The sequence below is a fragment of the Ochotona curzoniae genome, unplaced genomic scaffold (genome assembly GCF_017591425.1).
Source record: "Ochotona curzoniae isolate NIBS_2020 unplaced genomic scaffold, NIBS_Ocur_1.0 contig_2469, whole genome shotgun sequence".
Lineage (NCBI taxonomy): Eukaryota > Metazoa > Chordata > Mammalia > Lagomorpha > Ochotonidae > Ochotona > Ochotona curzoniae.
Window position 1 is genome coordinate 367277 of NW_024465471.1, and position 20867 is coordinate 388143.

At 56.7% G+C, this 20867-nt stretch overlaps 1 protein-coding gene across 4 annotated transcripts; it reads left to right on the top strand.

Moving 5' to 3' along the window:
* The first annotated feature begins 7 nt into the window (after positions 1 to 7).
* Positions 8 to 17775, top strand: ABCD1 (ATP binding cassette subfamily D member 1). Of its 4 annotated transcripts, none has more exons than XM_040974580.1 (11): positions 8 to 1530; positions 3993 to 4173; positions 11572 to 11714; positions 11795 to 11902; positions 12092 to 12093; positions 12159 to 12309; positions 14131 to 14276; positions 14649 to 14794; positions 16796 to 16880; positions 17016 to 17141; positions 17282 to 17775. In XM_040974580.1, the coding sequence occupies exons 1-11, from the start codon at positions 628 to 630 to the stop codon at positions 17514 to 17516; spliced, it is 2226 nt and encodes a 741-aa protein (XP_040830514.1). In that variant the 5' UTR covers positions 8 to 627; the 3' UTR covers positions 17517 to 17775. The 4 variants fall into 4 exon arrangements, with proteins under 4 accessions (XP_040830514.1, XP_040830515.1, XP_040830512.1 ...); XM_040974581.1 differs by having other exon boundaries at positions 11596 to 11714; XM_040974578.1 differs by lacking the exon at positions 12092 to 12093 and having other exon boundaries at positions 11795 to 11963; positions 12215 to 12309.
* Positions 17776 to 20867: the final 3092 nt, after the last annotated feature.

Here is a 20867-nt window from a genome sequence, read left to right on the forward strand (position 1 = left end):
TGCCGAGCACCGAGAACTGAGAGGAAAGCGCGTCCCTCCGGCGGCGGCGGAACGGCGCAGCTTTGGCGGGAAGGCCGGGCAGCCGGTCTAGCCCGCGCGGTCGGCCCACGTCTCTGTGGTCCAGGCAGGGGGTGGGGCGAGAACGGGGTGGGGCGACCCGCGCCCGGACTCCGCCTCCTCCCCTGCCCCCGGCTCGCCCCTAGGGAGGGCTGGGTGGGTGGGGATTCGAGGCCGGTGGCGGAGTCACTGTCGCTTCAGCCAGGCTGCGGAGCGGACGGACGCGCCTGGTGCCCCGGGCAGGGGCGGCCATCGGGGGAGGAGAAGGAGGTAGAGGGTAAGAGGAGCCCCTCTGCCCGAGACCTCCTGAGGCTCTGGGGGCACTGACACGCCACAGGATCCCGGTTTCTCCAGCTGGGCTGCCTGAGGAAGCCTGGAGCCTGGAGGGTCCTGAGCCCAGCGCACCAGGGGCCCCAGCAGCAGCCCGAGCGACCTAAAGGGACAGTCTCTCGGAGTGAGAGCAGCAACCACCCCCTCCAGCCGCCTGCGTCGACCGCCACCCCAGGCCCCAGGCCCAGCCCCGGGGGGAGGGGGTGTGCACACGCGGGCCTGAGCACCTGCCCCGGTGACATGCCGGTGCTGTCCACGCCACGGCCCTCGCGGGCCACCACGCTGAAGCGCACGGCCGTGATCATGGCTCTCGCGGCCTACGGAGCCCACAAACTCTATCCTCTGGTGCGACAGCGCCTGGGCCTGACCAGGGGCTCTCCCCAGGTGCCAAGGGGGGAGCCCACGCAGGAGGCCCCTGGGAGCACAGCAGCCAAAGCTGGCATGAACCGGGTGTTCCTGCAGCGACTCCTGTGGCTCCTGCGGCTGCTCTTCCCCCGGGTCCTGTGCAAGGAGACAGGGCTGCTGGCGCTGCACTCTACTGCCCTGGTGAGCCGGACCTTCCTGTCGGTGTACGTGGCCCGCCTGGACGGAAGACTGGCCCGCTGCATCGTGCGCAAGGACCCGCGGGCCTTCAGCTGGCAGCTGCTGCAGTGGCTCCTCATCGCCCTGCCTGCCACCTTCATCAACAGTGCCATCCGCTACCTGGAGGGCCAGCTGGCCCTGGCCTTCCGCAGCCGGCTGGTGGCCCACGCCTACAGCCTCTACTTCTCCCAGCAGACCTACTACCGAGTCAGCAACATGGACGGGCGCCTGCGCAACCCGGACCAGTCTCTGACAGAGGATGTGGTCGCCTTCGCCGCCTCCGTGGCCCACCTCTACTCCAACCTCACCAAGCCGCTCCTGGATGTGGCCGTCACCTCGTACACCTTGCTTCGAGCAGCGCGCTCCCGCGGCGCCGGCACAGCCTGGCCCTCGGCCATCGCCGGCCTCGTGGTGTTCCTTACAGCCAACGTGCTGCGGGCCTTTTCGCCCAAGTTTGGCGAGTTGGTGGCCGAGGAAGCCCGGCGGAAGGGAGAGCTGCGCTACATGCACTCTCGTGTGGTGGCCAACTCAGAGGAGATCGCCTTCTATGGGGGCCATGAGGTGGGACGGGCTGGGTGCTGGGCATGGCAGGCCCCCAGGCAGGCGCCTAGCAGCAGTGGGGAAAGCCCCGGGCCAGCCGAGGCCGTGGTCTGGGGAGGCCGCGGGAAGGGCAGCGGCGAGTGGCCAGGGCCTTGGACAGCTGCAGTCTTGGGTGCAGAACGGAAGGAGCAGGAAGGCGGGGGTGGGGGGCTATGCTGCCTGCGTGCTGCTCAGGCCTTCCACTTCCTCTCCTGGGCAGGCAGGTTGTCCTCAACTTGCAGCTGCAGATCCTAGCGGTTTGAGGAGACGCCTGCCGGCTGGGCGCGGGGACAGTGTGCGGGGAGCCTCTCCTGGGCCCCTAGGCCCTTTGAAGGCCGGCGTCCAGCAGGGCTGGCCGGCAGGGCAGCAGGCATTATGGGTATGACTCAGCCCAAGCCGAGGTTAACGAGCAGCTCCCAGCGCGACGGCACAGCGGCAGTGCTTGGGGTCAAGGCCACCAGCTGGAGCCCTGAGCCTTCCTAACTACCAACCAGCTCGGCCGCCTCCCCGCAGCAGCTCCAGCTGGGGATGGTGAGTCCCCGCAGCCGCCGCCGGCGGAACAAACTTCCTGCTCCCCCAGCAGCTGCCCTGCCCGGTGTGGCCGCCCTTCCGCCTGGGTCCCAGGAGCATAGCTGCCTGGCGGGCTGGGGCCGAGCCGAGGCCAGCCGGGATTGCGCGCGGGGTTACTCCGGGCCAGCGCTCCCTTTATCTCGCCTCGGCCCCTCCCTTGTGCCTGCGGACGCTGCTGCCCCGGCCCCGCCGCTGCTCCTGCAACTCGGGTTTCAGTTCCCCCGGCTTCTTGGGGGAGGGGCCGCGGCAAGAGTCTCCCAGAGGCCTAGACCCTTGCTCCTGGCTGCGGTGGCCTTTGGCCCGGGCAGTCTTGTCTGAAGAGAGGGGCAGCAGGGTGTGAGCTGGGTCTCCTCCCGGCCTGCCGAGCCACCACGCCCTGGCAGGCAGTCATGGCCCGGGGTGAGGAGTTTGGCACATTCCTCGCAGCCACATTTGTCAGGCTTGGCCAGCACCCCTGCCAGCTCAAGTGTGCCTCGCCAGGGAGCTCAGTGGAGGCATGCTCACTTCAGGAAGGGGTCCCCGGGCTTGCAGGAAGCTGAGCTGTGAGGGCCGCCTGGTGCTTTGAAGGGCTTGCTGTGGACTGGCTTCAGGAAATGGCACCGACAGGGTTCACTTGCTGGGCCGAAGGGCGCTAACGGGGCATCCAGAGGCTGGCTGTGTACGCTTTGACTGGAGAACTTACACTAACACAAGACTTTGTGGGACCCCAGTCCCCCGTGAGGGGTCGTCCGCCCCTTGCTGTGGGACTGTGGTTCCGCAGGCAGGCCCCTTGGCTGAGGTTCCTGTGACCCAGAGCCCAGCCTTGGGCCAGCACATTAGAGCAGACGGAACTGGCTGCACCTCAAAGCAGAGGCTTGCTGACGCGCACATCCAGGCACAGGCTCAGCCTCCTCGCGCTGGATCACAAAGCAGGTGTGATCAGAACATCTTCACAGCAATCTGCTTGTAACAGTCTTGCCAGTGTGGTCCAAGTTCCCACGTTGCTTGCTCCCTGCAGGCTGTGTGAGCTGAGGCAGGCCGCTTGGCCTCTCTGGGCTTCAGTGTCTTACTGGTCATGCTATGCGCATGAGCGTATGCATGCAGTGAGACACAGACCCACAGGGAGGCATGAGAAAGTGCTGGGCAGACTTTGCCGGGCTGGGAAGCTGTTGTAAGGCAGGGCTGGGCGTGTGCTGTGCACCAGGCAGGAGATCCAAGACTCCACAGCCCGCTTCCCCGGAGCACTTCCTAATCCCTGGGGCCTCTGCTTCCTGCCTGCTACCGCCCCTTTCCCGCCTTACCCCATCCAAAGGTGGCACATGGCAGCCAGCGCTGGAAGGAGAGCTATAGAGTAGGAGGCAGCAGAGCCAATCCAAAGAGTGTGCTCGCCTGGGTTGCCATGGGAAAATGCCTTGCGATTTTCTCACGGAGAGCGACCATGGGAAAATAGAGGTCCATGCGGCCTAAGGAGGCCAAAGTGGGTGAACTGAGCTTTCCATAAGCGAGAGCATTGCCGTTGGCTCTCCTCTGTTCATCTTTGGTTACTCAGGGCAGAATGGTAAGAGCTAATGATCTTTGGGGGGGGGGGTAGGTGAGGGACAGTGTTCTGCCTGAGTAGCAGTGGCAAGGGAATGCTGGCAGGGAGCAGAGCAGTACAAGGTGGCTGCCATGGGCCTGCATGGGTCTACGTTGGAGAGGTGACACATGGCATGGGAGTCGAGCCGCAATATCAGGCTGTCCCTTATTCCCACCTCAAATTTGAGCCCCTGGCCCTGCCCAGCCATGTCTGCCAGCCCATCCAGTGAGTGGCTTAGAGCATGTAAATGGTGCTTGAGGGCTCTCCCCTTTGCCCCCAGCCCCGTGCCCAGGAGTTGCCACAACTGTTTCCCGTGCAGGTGGAACTGGCACTGCTGCAGCGCTCCTACCAGGACCTGGCCTCGCAGATCCACCTCATCCTGCTGGAACGCCTGTGGTACGTCATGCTGGAGCAGTTCCTCATGAAGTATGTGTGGAGCGCCTCGGGCCTGCTCATGGTAGCCGTGCCCATCATCACTGCCACTGGCTATTCAGAGTCAGGTGAGAGCCTCGTGGCTAGGCTGCTCATCCAGCCTGCCGCCCTATGTGCCGGCCCCCTTGGGCGGGCTGGCTTTGTAGCCCCTTGGTGCCTTCCAGCCTGCACACACTCCTTGGGAGCACTCAGCCAAGCCCAGGACTGCACGTGTGCCCTCGGCCCTGCCTTATGCTCGGCCCAAGCTGGAGGAGGTAGGGAGGATGTTGTCTGAGCCCCTTCATTAGCCAAGCCTTGGTGTTCCCAGCCCTGAGTTGGCTCTAACAGGTGGCAAGTCAGAGGCCCAACCTAGGCCTTCCCCCTTTGCCTCGTGCAGTCATGAGCTGGGGTTCCTTGTTCCCTTTTGTTTCTCTAGCGGTCTGCATTTTACTCTGTTTTCAGTCTATTGGAAGTTCCCTCTAAATGATAACACACACATCTAAAAAGTCTTTTGTGTTTAAAGATTTGTTTTTATTTGAAAGGCAGAGTTACAGAAAGAGAAGCAGAGAGAGAGAGAGAGAGATCTTCTATTTGCTGGTTCACTCTCCAAATTGTTGCAATGGTTAAAGTTGTACCAGGCTAAAGCCAGGAGCCAGGTTCCCTATGTGGGTGCGGGGGCCCAAGAACTTGAGCCATCTTCCAGTGATTTCCAGGGCCATTAGCAGGGACCTCGATGTAAGTGAAACAGCCAGGACATGAAGCAGTGCCTATATGGGATGCCAGCACTACAGGCAGAAGCTTAATGCTGACACCAGCCCTAAAAACAGCCTTGAGTTCATCAGTAGCGCCCTTTTCCTAGACTTCAGTGCTTGCTTGCCTGGAAGAACCATCCAGTCCATATGAGCATAGCCAACAGAAAGTTAGGGGTTTTATTCTGGGCTCTGCCAGCATCCTGTCAGTGCATCTGAGCTCACCCACGAGTCTACTCATTGCTTTGCTCACCCTCCTATTGAAAAGAAAAAGATTTATTTGTTTTGTTTGAAAGACAAAAGTTGTAAAGAAAGGGAAGGAGAGACAGAGAGAGAGATCTTGCAGGCACTGATTCACTCCTCCAAATAGTGGCCAGGCCAAAGCCCGGAGCCCGTAACACCCTCAGAGTCTCCCACATGGTTGCAGGGGTCCAAGTACTTGGGTCTTCTGCTGTTTTGCCAAGTGCATCAGCAGGGAGTTGGATGGGAAGTGGAGCAGCTAGGACTTGAACCAGCACTCATCGGTGTCATAGTTGGTAGCCTGACCCACTCTGCCAGGGTGCCTGCCCCCCCCCCCCGCCATACTCTTCAGCCTAGGCTCTTCTGTGCTCAGTTATTTTCTTCCAGATAGGCATCGTGGAGAGTCCTTTCAGCAAGGGTTTCATCTTGGAAAGTTCGTGATTATTTTGTTGTCCAGAAATGTCTATCTCATCATTATTCCCGAGCTGAAATTTTATTTGAGTGTGGGAATCTAGGTGGACAGTTACTTTCTGTCAGTCTGTTGTTGTTTTGTTTGGAAGACAGAGCTACAGAAAGAAGGAGGCAGGTATTTTCCATTCGCTGGTTCACTCCACAGATGGCTACCATGGCCGGTGCTGGGCACATCTGAAGCCAGGAGCCTCCTCCGGGTCTCCCACATGGGTGCAGGGTCCCAAGGCTTTGAGCTATCCTCCACTGCTTTCCCAGGCCACAGGCAGTGAACTGGATAGGAAGTGGAGTAGCCAGAACATGAACCAGTGCCCATGTGGGATGCTGACGCTGCAGGCAAAGGCTTAACCTACCACACCACACCACGGCACCAGCCCCATTCTTTCTTTTTGACAACATCTCTCCTTTTCTGGGGTTGTTAGTGTAATTGCCTTCCCATAGTAACCTGCAATGCCTTCTGGGAACTTTTAGAATCTTCTTTCCGTTCTCCTCATCCATGTGCAGTGTCCCTGCCGTGTACTCAGACGCAGGCTTCTGGTTTTCCTTGTTGAGACTTGCTGTAGGTCCTGGGGACATACGTGAGTGCAGGGCAATGCGTTCTTCTAGAGTCTTTTCAGCCACTATCTCATCAAATGTCACCCAAGATCCCTTTTGCTCTCTCCTGCAACTCCTGCCAGCTGTCTCTTCAACCTCCCCAGACCCACAGTCCGCACACCCGCTCACTGGCTCAGCCAAGTCTACTCTGAAGGTTTTTTGTTTTTAATGTTTCAGGGACTGTTTTTCTAAGTAGTATTTGGTTCTATATCAAATGGAAGCTTAAAAGAAATTTGCTTTTTAGTACATAAATTTCATGTAGCTTTTTTTTTCATTTCTAAAAAAAAAAAGATTTACTTAGTTTATATTTGAAAGACAGAATTATAGGTGGGGCAGGGAGGGAAGGAGAATTTTCCATCTGCTAGTTTACTCCACAGATTTTCTATAATAGCTGGAGCAAGGCTGATTTGAAGTTCAGAGCCAGGAACTTTTCCCAGGTCTTCCACATGGGTGCAGGGGACCAAGCACCCGGGCCATCCTCCACTGCTCTCCCAGTGCATTAGCAGGGAGCTGCATCAGAAGTGGAGCAGCTGGAACTCGAACCAGTGTCCTACAAGATGCCAGCTCCACAGATAGAGGCTTTGCTTGCTATGCCATGGCACCAGGCTCCTGTAAATATGTTCTTTCCATCTCTCTTGAGACGCTGCTTTGATGCTGGATACCATCTTATTAAAGATTTATTTAGTTGAAAGGCAGAATAAGAGAGATCTATTTACTGACTGACTCCCTAACTGGCTACAAAACCCACTGCTGGGCCAGGCAGAAGTTGGGAGTCTAGAACTGCATCTGAGTTTCCCATGTACGTAGCAAGGTTGCAGGCACTTGAACCACCAACCGCTTGCTTCCCAGGCACATTGGCAGGAAGATGGGTCAGATATGGAGTAGCCAGGACTGTAGGCAGTGCTCTGACATGCGATGTGGTCGTCCCCAGTGGTGGTTTCACCCCTGCACCACCATCCCCACTCCTGGGTACCATATGGATCACACTTATCCCCCCAATCCCTCTCCAGCTGATAGCTTTTCTCCTCAGGAGGGCATGTGCCCCCTTCCCTCAGGTGGGGTGGGGCCCACTTCCTGTGGACTCTGAGGCAGCGCTTCCAGGAGTCCAGTGACCCCCATGCAGTGTGTAATTCCTTGCTACCTATTGGGTTTGTTTGTACCAAGCACTCCGGGAGTAATTAGCCAGGTGGAGGCCTTATTCATGGGCAGTTCTCAGCTTGGCCAGGAGGACGCAGTCCTGACCGTGGAGGTAGTATTCACTCAAAGCCCAGACACATAATTACAGATTCTCAGGGTGACCATTTTTTCCCTGCACCTGGAGCCCCAGCTAAAGGAGCAAAGCTGTAGGTCTGATGCCTAGCCCTGGGGGATCTGCACCCTCCCCCTGCTAGCCCTCCAGTTCAGCTCTGCGGTCCAAGCACTTCAAGTTTGTCCATTGTGGTGGCAACCTTTTCTGCAGCTGCAGGTGGCCAATGCAGCCTGACTCATCTTAGTAACAGAAGGCCCCTGCTTCTCTCCCTGCTGTGCCCCCACCTCGGACTGTGCACCCTCAACCGTCCATGTCCCTCTCAAGAGGAAAACTGCGCCAGAGTGGACAACTACTTTCACCACATAGGCTTCCATGGAAACGGTGGCCTAAAGTCACACACAGGCACCCAGACCCAAGGTTCCCAGGCATGTGGGCCAACCCACGGCTGCAGCCACTGTCTCCATGGCTGTCTAGTTCCTTTACAGTCTGGAAACTTGGAGCCTCTGCTGTGCAAGGCTTTGTAGGTGATTCCAAGCAATATTTCAAAGGTTATCTTTGAAACCTGAGAAAGGCTCCATTCCTCCCTTGCGCCCGATCTGCTTCCTGCCTTACCGGCCTTCTTGTTACTCCTGCAGAGGACACAGGATTCTGCCTCGGGGCCTTCGCATGTGCTGCCAAGATTGCTCCCTGTTCTACTCTGCCGGGTTCTGCTATCAGGCTCCCTCTTGGCACGGCCTACCTCAACTTGCTGCCTTTTTTCCCTTGCTCTGCCTTCCTGCCCTGCCCAGCGCCAGCACCCTGCCTGCGTCACAGCTGGAGCTGCTCACTCTGTCTCTCCCCAACCTTAGATTGTGGAGAGCTGGCTAGGGGCAACTGGCCTGCGGGGGAACTATAGCTTCCACTCCAGCGCAGAGGCCTTCCCGGGCCTCTCGGAGGGCCTTTGCTCCCTGCGAGCTGAGGGAGCCTGCAGAGGGCAGTTTGTTTCCTGTTCTAAAAGGTACCAGCTATTGCCAGGGTGTTCTGGCTACATGTACCTGCTGGCTACTCCCATGGTCGCTAGTGACTGTCCGGCTCTCCTGGCCGCTTGCTGGGGCTCTGTCCTTAGGACCTTAGGCTTCGGGATTCATACCCCCATCTCTCCAGCCAGATTTAGTCACCTGCTCTCTTAGACAGGGCCCCAGTAGGCCCTGGGAGGCACTCTGCCCATCCCTCCTGGCCCCTGTCTTGTGACCACAGCTCTGAGCTGACCCGTGCTCCTTCTCCCAGCCCATCCCTGTCCCCACGAGACCCTCAACCCTAGAGCCACACCGGCCTTTGGATGGAGTTCTTGGGCTACTCACGGAACCCTCTTTCCTGCCACCCTGAGGCCTTACTACTGGGTGCTGCTTGCCTACCAGGGTCCAGAACCGTCAGTCGGCCTCCTCTCTACTCCCTCTGCCACTTCCAAAAATTCCTTGTGTGAAAAGCTTTCTGAGAGTTCCAAGAGTCAAATGAGTCAGGGCCATTGGCAGTAGCTAGATGGGCGTGATCACAGAAACTAGCACAAAAGCAGGTTAAGGGGCAGCTCTTAGGAGAAAACTAGAGGTTAAAGAGAGCATGGCCATGGTATGGGGGTCAAGGGCATGGCCTCAAGGGAGTATATGAGGGAGAAATTGGCACAGCAGTGACGGTCATAAATTCTCGTTTCAAAGACGGACAGCTCTGGCATTGGGTGACTAGGTTCAGGGGTGAGCCAGGAGGACAGATATGGAGTAGCGCAGAGCAGAAGGCAAAGGCATCCTGGTGGAAGGAGCCAGGTTGCGCCAAGAAACAGCCAAGGGCATGGTGGAGGTTTGGGTTTTGCTTTAGTTTAGGCTTTTCTTTCTCATACAGTGAGAAGCTAGAGGGACAGAGATGGAAGGTTTTATTTTGTAGACTAGTTTTAAGTTGTTTTAAATGAACACAGGACAACTGTATGTGCTTACAGTGTACACTGCACATGTACAATGGGTAGGGATCAAATCAGTGACTTTTCAACAAAATAAACAAATCTTGAAACAAAAATCAGTGTCCTGAACCTCTCCGGGTTCGTCGGCAGGCTTCACTTCTTTGTGTTGGGAGGCTCTGACTCCTGTCTTCTAGTTCTTTAGCAAACACTCAAGAAATGACGTAGAACTGCTGCCTGTCACAGCGGAGGACATGTCAGCCTCCCTCTTTCTGTCACCCGGCCTCGCTCTGTCGCTGCCCTCCACGCTTAGTCTCTATGGCCTCTGTTCTTCTCTCAACTGCGAAGAGAACAGCCCTTCTTGATCCCACATGCGAACGAAATCACGGAATGCCTGTCTCTGTGCCTGGCTTATCTTCCTTAACATGACGGCCCCTCATCCCATCCTGTTGCCACAAATCACAGGATTTTCTTCTTTTTTGCGCGGCTGAGTTTTTGCAGCAGTATTATTAAGCTGGAGTTCTCATGCCAGGCATTCCAGCCTTTGATGCTCGTGATTCAGCCGTTTTTAATGTATCTGGAGTTGTGCAACTATCAGCACCGACCCATTAGCAGCTACCCTCCCCTTGCCAGCTTTTGACAACCGCACACCTTTTCCTGTCCCCGTGGCTGAGCCTCTTGGGGACATTAGTGGACTCATACAACCATGAAGCCTGTCAGGTCTGGCTTCAGTAACTGAGCACAGTGGTTTCCAAGATCCATCCGTATTTTTCAGAGAATCAGTTCTTTCTTTTTTATGGCTGAATCATATTCCATTATAGACAAACAATTGGTCCATTCATCCACTGATGGACAAGCGGGTCGTTTGGCCCTTCTGGTGACCGTAAGTAGCACTGCCGCTGTGAGCAAGCCCGAGTGAGTCTGTGGGCCCACATGTGGCGGCCAAGCAGCTGTGAGGAGGTAGTTTCTCGTGGTTTGAACGTGTAACTTCCTAATGGCAAATCATATGCCACATCATTCCACGAGCTAGGGAGTTTATTGATCTTGTTTGGCCAAATCTTTTTGGATGATTTTCCCCTGGGTGTTTTGTTTGGTTGCTTGATTTGTTTGTTCAAGAGGGGAAGGAAGACAGCGCATGCCCTGCAAGAGTTCACTCTGCAAAGGCCTGTGCTGCTCAGGGATGGGTCTCTTTGTTGTTAAGTTGTAAACATTCTTTATATATTGTGGATGTCACAGCCTTATCAAATATGTGCTTTCCAAATATTTGCCTCCGGCCTGTATGTTCCCTTCTTATGTTCTTGATCATGTTCTTTGATAGACAAAAATAGGGTTAGTTGCTCTATGGTTCTTTAAAAAAAAAAGATTTTGATTTTGATTTTGATTGGGAAGGCAGATTTCCACAGAGAAAGAGAAACAGACAGGAAGATCCTCTGTCTGATGATTTACTCTCCAAGCAGCCGCAGCAGCCAGAGCTGAGCCAATCTGAAGCCAGGAGCCTCTTCCGGGTCTCCCACGTGGGTGCAGGGTCCCAAGGCTTTGGGCCATCCTCTACTGCTTTCCCAGGCCACAGGCAGGGAGCTGGAAAAGAAGCAGGGCAGCCAGGAGCCCATATGAGATAGCAGTGCCATAGGCTAAAACTTACCGTATTATATTCTACCACGTTGACACCTCTGAGATTCTTTCGTTCGTTGTGGTTTTACTGTCCATTGCCCATACCCAAGATCATGGAGTGTCATATATTTTCTTCTTCTAAGAGTTTTATTTTGTTTAGGATTGGTTGATTTGAAAGGCAGAACTAGAAACGGGGAGGAGAATCAAAGTTGGGGGTGTGAATCTTCCATGTTCTATATTTGATCTCTCCTCAAATGGCTAGTGGCCTGGACTAGAACATGTTGAATCCGGAAGCCTGAACCTCCATGCTGATATCCCACGTGGGTGCAGGAGCCCAAGGACTTGGGCACCCTTTGCTGCTTTCCCAGGTCATAAGCAAGGAAGTAGATCAGAATTGGAACAGCTGGAATTTGAATCAGCCCTCCAGTATGGGATGCCAGCATCACTTAACTTGCTATGCCACAAAGCCGATCCCTTTCTAAAAGTTTCATTGTGTGAACTCTTCTGTGTTTGCCTGTGATTCACTCTGCATTAGTGTATGGTGTGAGGCTGGGGTTACTCTCCCTTAATGAAATATACCAGGTTGTTGCAGCACTGTGTGACTTCTCACTGTCTTTGTACCTGCCCTCCATCCCCACTTCATGCTCCCCAGACTCAGAAGACGTTAAGAAGGCAGCCATGGAGAAAAAGGAGGAGGAGCTGGTGAGCGAGCGCACAGAAGCCTTCACCATTGCCCGCAACCTCCTGACAGCTGCCGCAGATGCCATTGAGCGGATCATGTCCTCGTACAAGGAGGTACTTCAGGCCCAGAACCCAGCCTTGCTGTGCCATCCTCTCAACTGGCAGGGGCTAAGCCAGGGTCATCTTCTGTGCAGGTGACCGAGCTGGCTGGCTACACAGCCCGGGTTCATGAGATGTTCCAAGTTTTTGAAGATGTTCAGCACTGTCGTTTTAAGAGGCCTGGAGAGTCAGAGGATGCTCAGGTGGGCTGTGGGACTGTGACACGGTCAGGTGTTCGAGTGGACACACCCCTGAAAATCCGAGGTAAGGGTGTCTCCTCACTCCTAGCCCCATTCTGTCCTTTGGGGCTCTCCCTAAGGAGAGCAGGGCTGCCCAGCAGGTCCCCGGTGGTTTCCTTCCCAGAGTGGCCTCCGGTTCCTGAGGCCCAGTAGCAGTGTTGGTACAGGATGAGAGTAGAATGTTGGTTTGTTCCCCTTGGCCTGTGGAGTGTGGGTGAAGCAGTGTGCAGGGTGCGCGGGAGGACAGCCCAAGCCCTGCACACAATCTCGCTGCAGGCCAGGTGGTAGATGTGGAGCAGGGCATCATCTGCGAGAACATCCCTATCATCACGCCTGCGGGAGAGGTGGTCGTGGCAAGCCTCAGCATCACGGTAGGTCTCACAGAGGAAGCACCCCGACCTTGATGCGTGAGCTACACTGGGCTGCTTGCGTGGCACATGACCCTTGACTTCCCACCTGCCTGTGCTGGCAGTAGCCATTGTCCCTGGATCTGCGTGGCAGGGAAGCCAAGGTCAGGGTCACATACCAACGTGTCTCTGCTTATTAGTATTAGGGCAGTAGAGTCAGAGCTGATAAAGGGATTAGCTATTACCAGGGCTGGCTAAGGGCCAGCCAGGTGTTTCTGAGCTGCTCATCACCTGTCCTGCCACCCCTGCTGACAAAGGCAAGGCACAGGGACTCGGGTACCCCTTAGTGGCCTGAGCCACTTTGCTCTGCAGTCTGGGGTCCTGCTTCACAGATATGCGGAAGGAGCTGGGGGAGCCCTCAAAGTTCCCCGGGCACCTGTGCTACAGCCAGAGTGCTGTGGGTTACAGGAAAACCAGAGCTGGAGGTGAGGGAGAAGTAGGAGGGAGATTCTCCTCCTTTCACTCCTTCCGGAAAGCAGGGGTTAGTTAGGGGAGCATGCAGGGCATCCCCACTCTGGGAGCCCCCACAGCCATTAGCTGCCAAGGCCCAACAGGGACCAAGAGAAGGGCAACCCGCATAGCTGCGAGGAGTGGTGCCATGGGGAAGCAGGGCTGGGTAGCAAGGTTAAGAAGGGCCCTCTCACAATGGTACAGGAGGGCAACAGGCCAAGAGTGGGCTAGAGGCTGGAAGTGCAACCAAACCCCAAACACTGCTGCTATCCTGGTGACCCCAAGCAGTACTCACGTGGCCCACAGACCTGCCAGAGCATCCAGAGCTGCGGGACCCTAGGACCAGACACGCGCAGCCTTGACTGCAGCAGTGGGTTCCCCCAGTCCTGGAAGCTGGGTAATTGAGACCCAGCTATGGTGGGGCAGGCTGCCAGGAGCATCTGTTCCAGGCCTCCCCAAACCCCTGTTGCTGAGCCCTCAGCTCTTCTCATTCCACGGCCCTCGCCCCCAAGTTCCCCCTTCACCCGAGGACAGCAGTCCTGGTGGCATCAGGGCACACCCACTTCCGGCATGATTTCCTGTTTATCCAGCTCAGCACCTTGGTGACTACCCCTTTGCCACATAAGATCACATTCTGAGCTTAGTGGCACTGAGGCTCCCATGGATGAATCGGGGCTAAGGGACACAATTTTACCTGTGGCTGCACAAGGTAACCCAGACACTGCTTCCCCAGAGCCCTGCACCCCAAGGGCAGAATTCCCAGTGAGGGCAGGCCCACGCTGAGAGAGAGGAGAGCCTGTTAGGAGGGGACCATGGTTCCCCTGCCGTGAGCCCTGCTGCCTGCACATGGCCCACCACACCTGTGTCCAGTATTTCTTCAACAACAGATGTTTCCATAGCTCCAAGGGGAGCCTGAGGTCAGCAGTGCTAAGTCCAGGGTCCCCAGTGACAGCTGTGAAGACAGGAAGGGCCGGGGGTGGGCAGGGAGACTGGCAGTGTGGGGCCGGGGAAGCTGTGTTTGAACTCTGGGAGTGGGTAGCAGCGGTGAGTGGCACCCAGGACCTTGGAGCATACTCCTTCACTGTGTTGTGGCAGGCTAGGCTTGGCTAGCACTGACTTGTGTTCACTGATGCTGGGCGTATGAGAGCCTGAGGGCCAGGGCCAGGCCTTGTCCATTGCCTCAGCTTGTGTCAGCTAGGCGTTCAGCTCTCTCCAGACCCAGTACCCATTCCCCAGAGGTCTGCATTGGTCCACCTGGGGCCCGAGTCAGGGGAGCGGGGAAGGAGGGCCAGGAAGGAGCCCTCTCCCATCGCCTAGCCTTTGTGCCCTCTGCAGGTGGAGGAAGGCATGCATCTGCTCATCACAGGCCCCAACGGCTGTGGCAAGAGCTCGCTGTTCCGCATCCTGGGTGGGCTCTGGCCCACCTACGGTGGCGTACTCTACAAGCCCCCACCGCAGCGCATGTTCTACATCCCACAGAGGTGAGCGTGCCCCCGGGCCTGGGCCCCGTCTCTCCCTCGCCCATCACTACTGCAGCAGCACGGCAAAGCGGGGGAGTCAGCTCCACAGCAGAAGGCCCCAAGGTACCGCCCAGAGCTCCAGATGGGCGAGTCCCTGCTCCCTCCATCTCTGGCCCAGTAGATTCATTGGTCCTTGCTGGACGTGAGGGGCCCAGCACATGCTTGCTGATATGTGTGTGTAAGTGTGTGCACATGGTGGGGGGCATGAGTGTGGGTGTGTCCACTGCCCAGAAAGCTGTGCCGGGTGTGAGCTGGGGTGAAGGCAGCTGCAGACCAGCACCCTGCGAGGCGCAGGGCCTCCCTGCCCTTGATGGACGTCCAGCTCTGCCACAGGCCCTACATGTCTGTGGGCTCCTTGCGCGACCAAGTGATCTACCCAGACTCGGTGGCAGACATGCGCAGAAAGGGCTACTCAGAGCAGCACCTGGAAGCCATCCTGGACGTTGTGCACCTGCACCACATCCTGCAGCGAGAAGGAGGTAGGCAGACAGCACACATGTGACACTCGCCCTTTGTCCCAAAGCCTCAGATGGGGAGCCTGCTTGCCCTGCCAGCCCATCCTCTCTCCCCCCCTGTGGCCCCGGGGCATAAAGATTATCTTTGCACTCAGGAGTCCAAAGTGCTAGGCACTGTGAAGCTGGGACCTCGGTGCCTGCCTCTCAGAGCCCTATCTATCAAAGAGGAACACACACGTGGCCCCTAGGGGCACAAGTGCACAGCTGATGGCAGGGGCTGGGCCGCAAACCACTGCCTTCATCGCAGAGGCTGGGACAGCCCCTTCTAGGGAAAAAAGCTCTGAGCTGAAAGCTGCAGACTACTGAATGGTCGCCCTGGCCAGCCGCAGCCGGCTCCGCAGGGCCCCTTGGGCCGGGAAGATGCCTGGGCCTGGCCTGAGTAAAGACAGGAGCCCTGGGAAGGCTTCAGACAGGGGAGGAACTGAAAATCAGTTTTGCATTCCAGCCAAGTGCAGGCCAAAGCATGGGGCCATGGGCAGTCGAGGGCACATATCCAAGGACTCGGACTGGGGGCAGAGGAAGAGTGAAGGGACAGGGAGAGGGGCTGCCAGAGGGAGGGACAGGTTGCGGCAGCATGATCTCGTCTGAGGAAGAGGGCCTTGCCCAGTGTCATTGTTCTCTGACACCTGCCAAGTGAGGGGAGAGCGGTGGGTGTCCCAATGCAGGGGCGTAGTGGAGGCCGTGGAGTTGGCTCCCTGAAATCTGAGACTGGTGCAGTGTCCAGCCCTGCTCAAGTACCTGCTGTGCATTGAGCCTGTGCACCTGTGTAGAAAAGGGGGCCGGTGTCGAGGTCAGAGCCAGGCTCAGAGTTTGGCCTGGCCTCCCATCCCTGTTCCTCCTGTGCCCCATGGCAGCCGTCACAGCCTGTCAGGGTCTAAGTTTGGCCACAGCAGGCAGAAAGTGAGTCTGCCATGCATGGAGCACTCATACTCCACTGGCCAGAACTTTGTCATGAGGGCAGCTCGCCACAAGGTAAGCTAGGCTGTCATTCGGGGCAGCCAGATGATGGGACAGAAGGAACTGAAGCATCCCTGTCCTATTGGCTCACCCCGCTGAGCAGCACTGGCACAGGTGGCCTGGCTGAGCCCCCACTCAGGACAGGAGCCCTTGCCATCCAGGGCTCTCAGCCATGGCTACTTGCTACACACTGAAGGGAGTGGCAGCTGCTTCTTCGATAGGGCCCCTGTTTGCCATCACATTCCCAACCAGGAGCCTCAGCTACACCATGGGGCATTCCTGCTTCCTGAGGTCAAGGTTCCTCCTGGGCTATGAGGGCAGGATGCTCAGTGACCATGATGAGGGCGTGGCTCAGCAGTGGCCATCTTCCCTGGGTGTTTATGCACTCTCCTTCCTGTGCGTGTGCCTCCATGCCCCAATGTTCCCTTTGCACGGTGACGCCTGTCACACTGGGCTGGGGTCTGCCCTAATGACCCCACTTGAATTTGATCAGCTGTGGAAAGGCCCTTCCTCAAAATATGGTCACACTCAGGTACTGGGGGTTAGATCTACAATTTATCTTTAGGAGGGTCCCAATTCTAGTCCCAACTCTTGTTATTTTTATTATTGTTATTATTTTATTTATTTCAAAGGCTGAGTTACAGATTGAGAGAACTCTTCCATCTGCTGGTTCACTCCCCAGATGGCCACAATGGCCAGTGCTGCGCCGATCTGAAGACTGGAGATTCCTCCAGGTCTCCTACACGGGTGCAGGGTCCCAAGGCTTTGGGCTGTCCTCCACTGCTTTCCCAGGCCACAAGCAGGGAGCTGGATGGGAAGCAGAGCTGCCAGGACTAGAACCAGCACCCATAGGGATGCCAGCATAACAAGCAGTGGCTTTATCTGCTCCACCACGGTGGCAGTGCCGAAATCTTGCCATCCTGGGAGGGGCTGAGACAGACACAGTCACAGAATGCCAGGGCCCTGTGTTTGTGTTGAATCGAGTGGAGCTTGTTGTCCACTGTCTAGGCTGGGAGGCGGTATGTGACTGGAAGGATGTGCTCTCTGGAGGAGAGAAGCAGAGGATTGGCATGGCCCGCATGTTCTACCACAGGTGAGCCCCGGGGACCAGAGCCAGCAGCAAGACCAGAGCAGGGCGGGGAAATGGGGGAAGGGGGCAGTCCGGTGGGGCTGGAGAGGGTGGCAGGACTTGGCGCTGGCAGCCTACAGCCCAGCCCTTGCCCCCAAGGCCCAAGTATGCCCTGTTGGATGAGTGCACCAGCGCCGTGAGCATCGACGTGGAAGGCAAGATCTTCCAGGCAGCCAAGGATGCCGGCATTGCGCTGCTCTCCATCACCCACCGGCCCTCCCTGTGGTAGGAATCCCTGCAAGCCTGCACCAGAGAGGCTAGAGTGCCTCCTGCAGCCTGGGTTGGCCAGGGCTACTCCCAGGGGCAGTTGGGGTCAGGGGAACTGCCTCTGGGGCAGCCAGCAGCCTGGTCTCTCTGCCGGCCAGGAAGTACCACACACACTTGCTGCAGTTCGACGGCGAAGGCGGCTGGAAGTTTGAGAAGCTGGACTCAGCCGCCCGTCTGAGCCTGACTGAGGAGAAGCAGCGGCTGGAGCAGCAGCTGGCCGGCATCCCCAAGATGCAACGACGCCTGCAGGAGCTCTGCCAGATCCTAGGCGAGGCCGCGAACCCAGGGCAGCTGACAACCCCCAGCCTGCCAGGCCCCAGCATCCCCACCTGATCAAGGGCCTTGTTGCACAACTCTGTGCCCATCCCCAAGCTCTCGGATCACATGAAGGAAGCAGCAACACCACCCCCCCCCACTCTCGCCCTCCTCCTGGCCCTCTGCTCACCCCTGCATGCCTCTCCATGGCCTCAGGATGCCCTGCCCTGGGCCTGACCTTCCTAAAAGACCCCAGTGAACCCTGGGGACCCCTGCCCATGAGGGCACATTCAGGGTGGTGCCCTACTGCCTAGTCCGCATTTCTCACCCCTCATCCCTCTCCTGGGGAGCTGCTCCCCAATTCCTATGTCCTGTACTTTTCTCAAGGGACAGGGAATGTGGCCTGGGGTTAGTAGCTCTGGGCCCGTGCCTCTTCAGTCCCTCCAAAACCCCACAGTCCATCACTCACATGCCATCCCCCAGGGTGGCCAACCAAGGCTGCAGTCCCACGGGACACCCTTCCTGCCATGGAAGCAACCAAATAGTAACCCTAGTCAGACGGAGCTCTCGTCTGTACCCTCCTTACCGCACCAGTGGGCCCAAGGAGCCCCAGAGAAACTTGTCCAGCATAGCCTGTCCCACTGTCCCTATAGCCTAATTTATTGGCGTCCCTGTTTGAAGCTGTGTCAGTTGCCAGTGGGAGCACCTGTCAGCAAAGGAGGTGGCCACTGTGCTCCCTCCACGCTACCCTGCCCTCCACCAGCCTACACTGCCAGCTGCCTCTGGGGCCAGGCCAGAATGAGGGCTCCTTGTTCCCAGCTCAGTGCCAAAGAGGGGTCGGCAGGGAGCGCCATGTGTGCAAGGCCAGCCCTCGCCGCAAAGGGAGACCTCACAGCCATGTGCCTTTCCCCGGCCCTCAGCCCTCCGGCTGGGTGCTCCCTCTGTCCCCTCAGTAAAGACCTCTATGGAAGGCACATACCTGCCTTCGTGTCCTGGTGGTGGAGCTTCGGGGACAAAGGGAGAGGCTGCAGGCCACCTGTGGGAGGCGGGCAGAAAGGGTGAATTTAGGAAAGGAGGCGCTCTACCCTCCAGGCTCTGTGGGAGAGGAGCATGGGCACTCAGACTTCTCGACCTGTGCCAGGCTCAGGGACAAGTGAAGAAAGGGGCTGGGCTGGCACACCTTGTAGGCCACACTCAGGAGTGTGGACTTGGGTCAGAGTGGCCTGCAGGATGGAAACGTGGGGTGTACTGATGGCTGAAAACACAGCATGTGGCATGTCCCTGGGACATGCGTGAACCAAGAAAGCACTGCTGTGTCCCCGAAGTCATGCTCAGTGCTGTCACACATCTTACGCTGCCATTTACGGTAGCCAGGCAGGATGAAATCCCGGAGGCACAAAGCAGACGAAGGTGGCTGCGGCTGCAGCGGCGGGGGGGGGGGGGGGGGGTGTGCAGAGCTGCCTTTGGGGGAGACGGAGCTGTTGTGCTTCTGCAGAGATGGCGGTTGCCCTGCACTGTGGGGCTCCTCAGTACTGTGTGGGCCAGTTCAAAGAGCAGTCACCGCAAAACATGAGTTGATGCTAGATAGTAACTGAGAGAAGATAGATGGACAGCTAATAGACTGCCATGATAGAGTGATACACAACTGAGAAATGAATAGATGCTAGCCAGCTAAATGGGTGACAGGCAGCAGCTTCACCATTCGCTGCTGAAATAATACCTGGGGCTGGGGAAGGGAAGGGATGGGTGAATGGACACACAGATGGATAACAAAGCAGTGAGACACGAGCGAGCATTGCATGAGCCATGCTGAAACCTAAAACTGCAGAGATCTGCCCATTAGAAAACCATAGGTTGGGCCTGGCGTGGTGGCCTAGTGGCCAAAGTCTTCACCTTGTGCACAACAGGATCCCATATGGGTACTGATTCATATGCTGGCTGCCCCACTTCCCATCCAGCTCCCTGCCTGTGGCCTGGGAAAGCAGTGCAGGACGGCCCAAAGCCTTGGGACCCTGCACCCACTTGGGAGACCCGGAAGAAGCTCCTGGCTCTGGATCAGCTCATCTCTGGCCATTGCGGCCACTTGGAAAGTGAATCATCAGACGAAAGATCTTCCTCTCTGTCTCTCCTCTCTGTGTATCTGATTTTGCAATAAAAGTAAAATGAATCTTAAAAAAGAGAGAGAGAAAGAGAAAACCATGGGCGCAGCACATGCATTATGGCACAGCATGTTAAACCACTGTATGGAAGACATGCCTCCCATTTCAAAGCACCTGCTTCAAGTCCCAGCTACTACAAACTTGTGATCATGCTTCCTGCCGATGTGCATGGAGGCAGCACACAACAGCCCAAGTACCTGAGTTCCTGCCACCCGTGTAGGAGGCTACAGTGGAGTACCTTTTGGTTAGACCAGGCCATTCCTAGGGAGTGGAAGAGGAAGAAAGGAAGGTGTGTGTGCATGACTCTGCCTTTCAAATAAATAAATAAATCTAAAAAAAAAAATAAAGACACAAAGAACTTTGACAGACACTAGGTAGAGAAGGGAGAGGAGCAACCTTCAATGGGGGAGAGAGTTGAGCTGGACCCTGGGAGCTGGATAACAAGTGGAACAGCCAGGACTCAAAACAGCACCCATATGGAGTGCTGGAGCTGCAAGCAGAGGCTAAGCCTACTGTACCACTGCACTGGCTCCAGGGGCCCTGGGTTTTGGCTCGGAGGTGCCCTTGGCAAGAGAGGCAGCACCCAGGAGGGCAGGGGTGAGAAGGTGCAGAGGCCGCGGGCCTGGCAAAAAGTGGCAGCGTGGAACTTGCAGTATAGAATGGGTGCTTCATTTCTCATTTGGAGCTTGATCCACATTTGGAACCTAAGGTTTGTTGCTGATCTCAGGAGAGGTGGAGAGGAAGGAATACTGGAAAAAGTCGGCTTCAGGGCCAACTTTCCGTTGGAATAGAAGTCACTGTCAGTGATGAGCTGGGACTTCGAATGAGCCAAAAAGGAGCAAAAAAAAAGTCACCGCGGGTCTGGCGCCTTGAACGTGCCGGGATCCTATATGAGCACCGGTTCTAGTCCCGGCAGCTTCACTTCCCATCCAGCTCTTATTCTCCCTGGCTTTGCTCTGGCCATTGCAGCCATTTAGTGAATGAACCAGTGGGTGGAAGATCTTTGTCTCTCCCTGTCTCCGTAAATCTGACTTGCCTTTCAAAAAAAAAAAAAATTAATAGAATAAAACAAGTGCCCAGTGCAGTAGCCTAGTGGTTACAGTCCTTTTGCACGCTCTGGGATCCCATATGGGTACTGGTTGGTAATCCGGTGACCCTGCCTCCCGTCCAGCTCCCTGCCTGTGGCCTGGGGAAGCAGTGGAGGACAGCCCAAAGCCTTGGGACCCTGCACCTGCGTGGGAGACCTGGAAGAGGCTCCTGGCTTTGGATC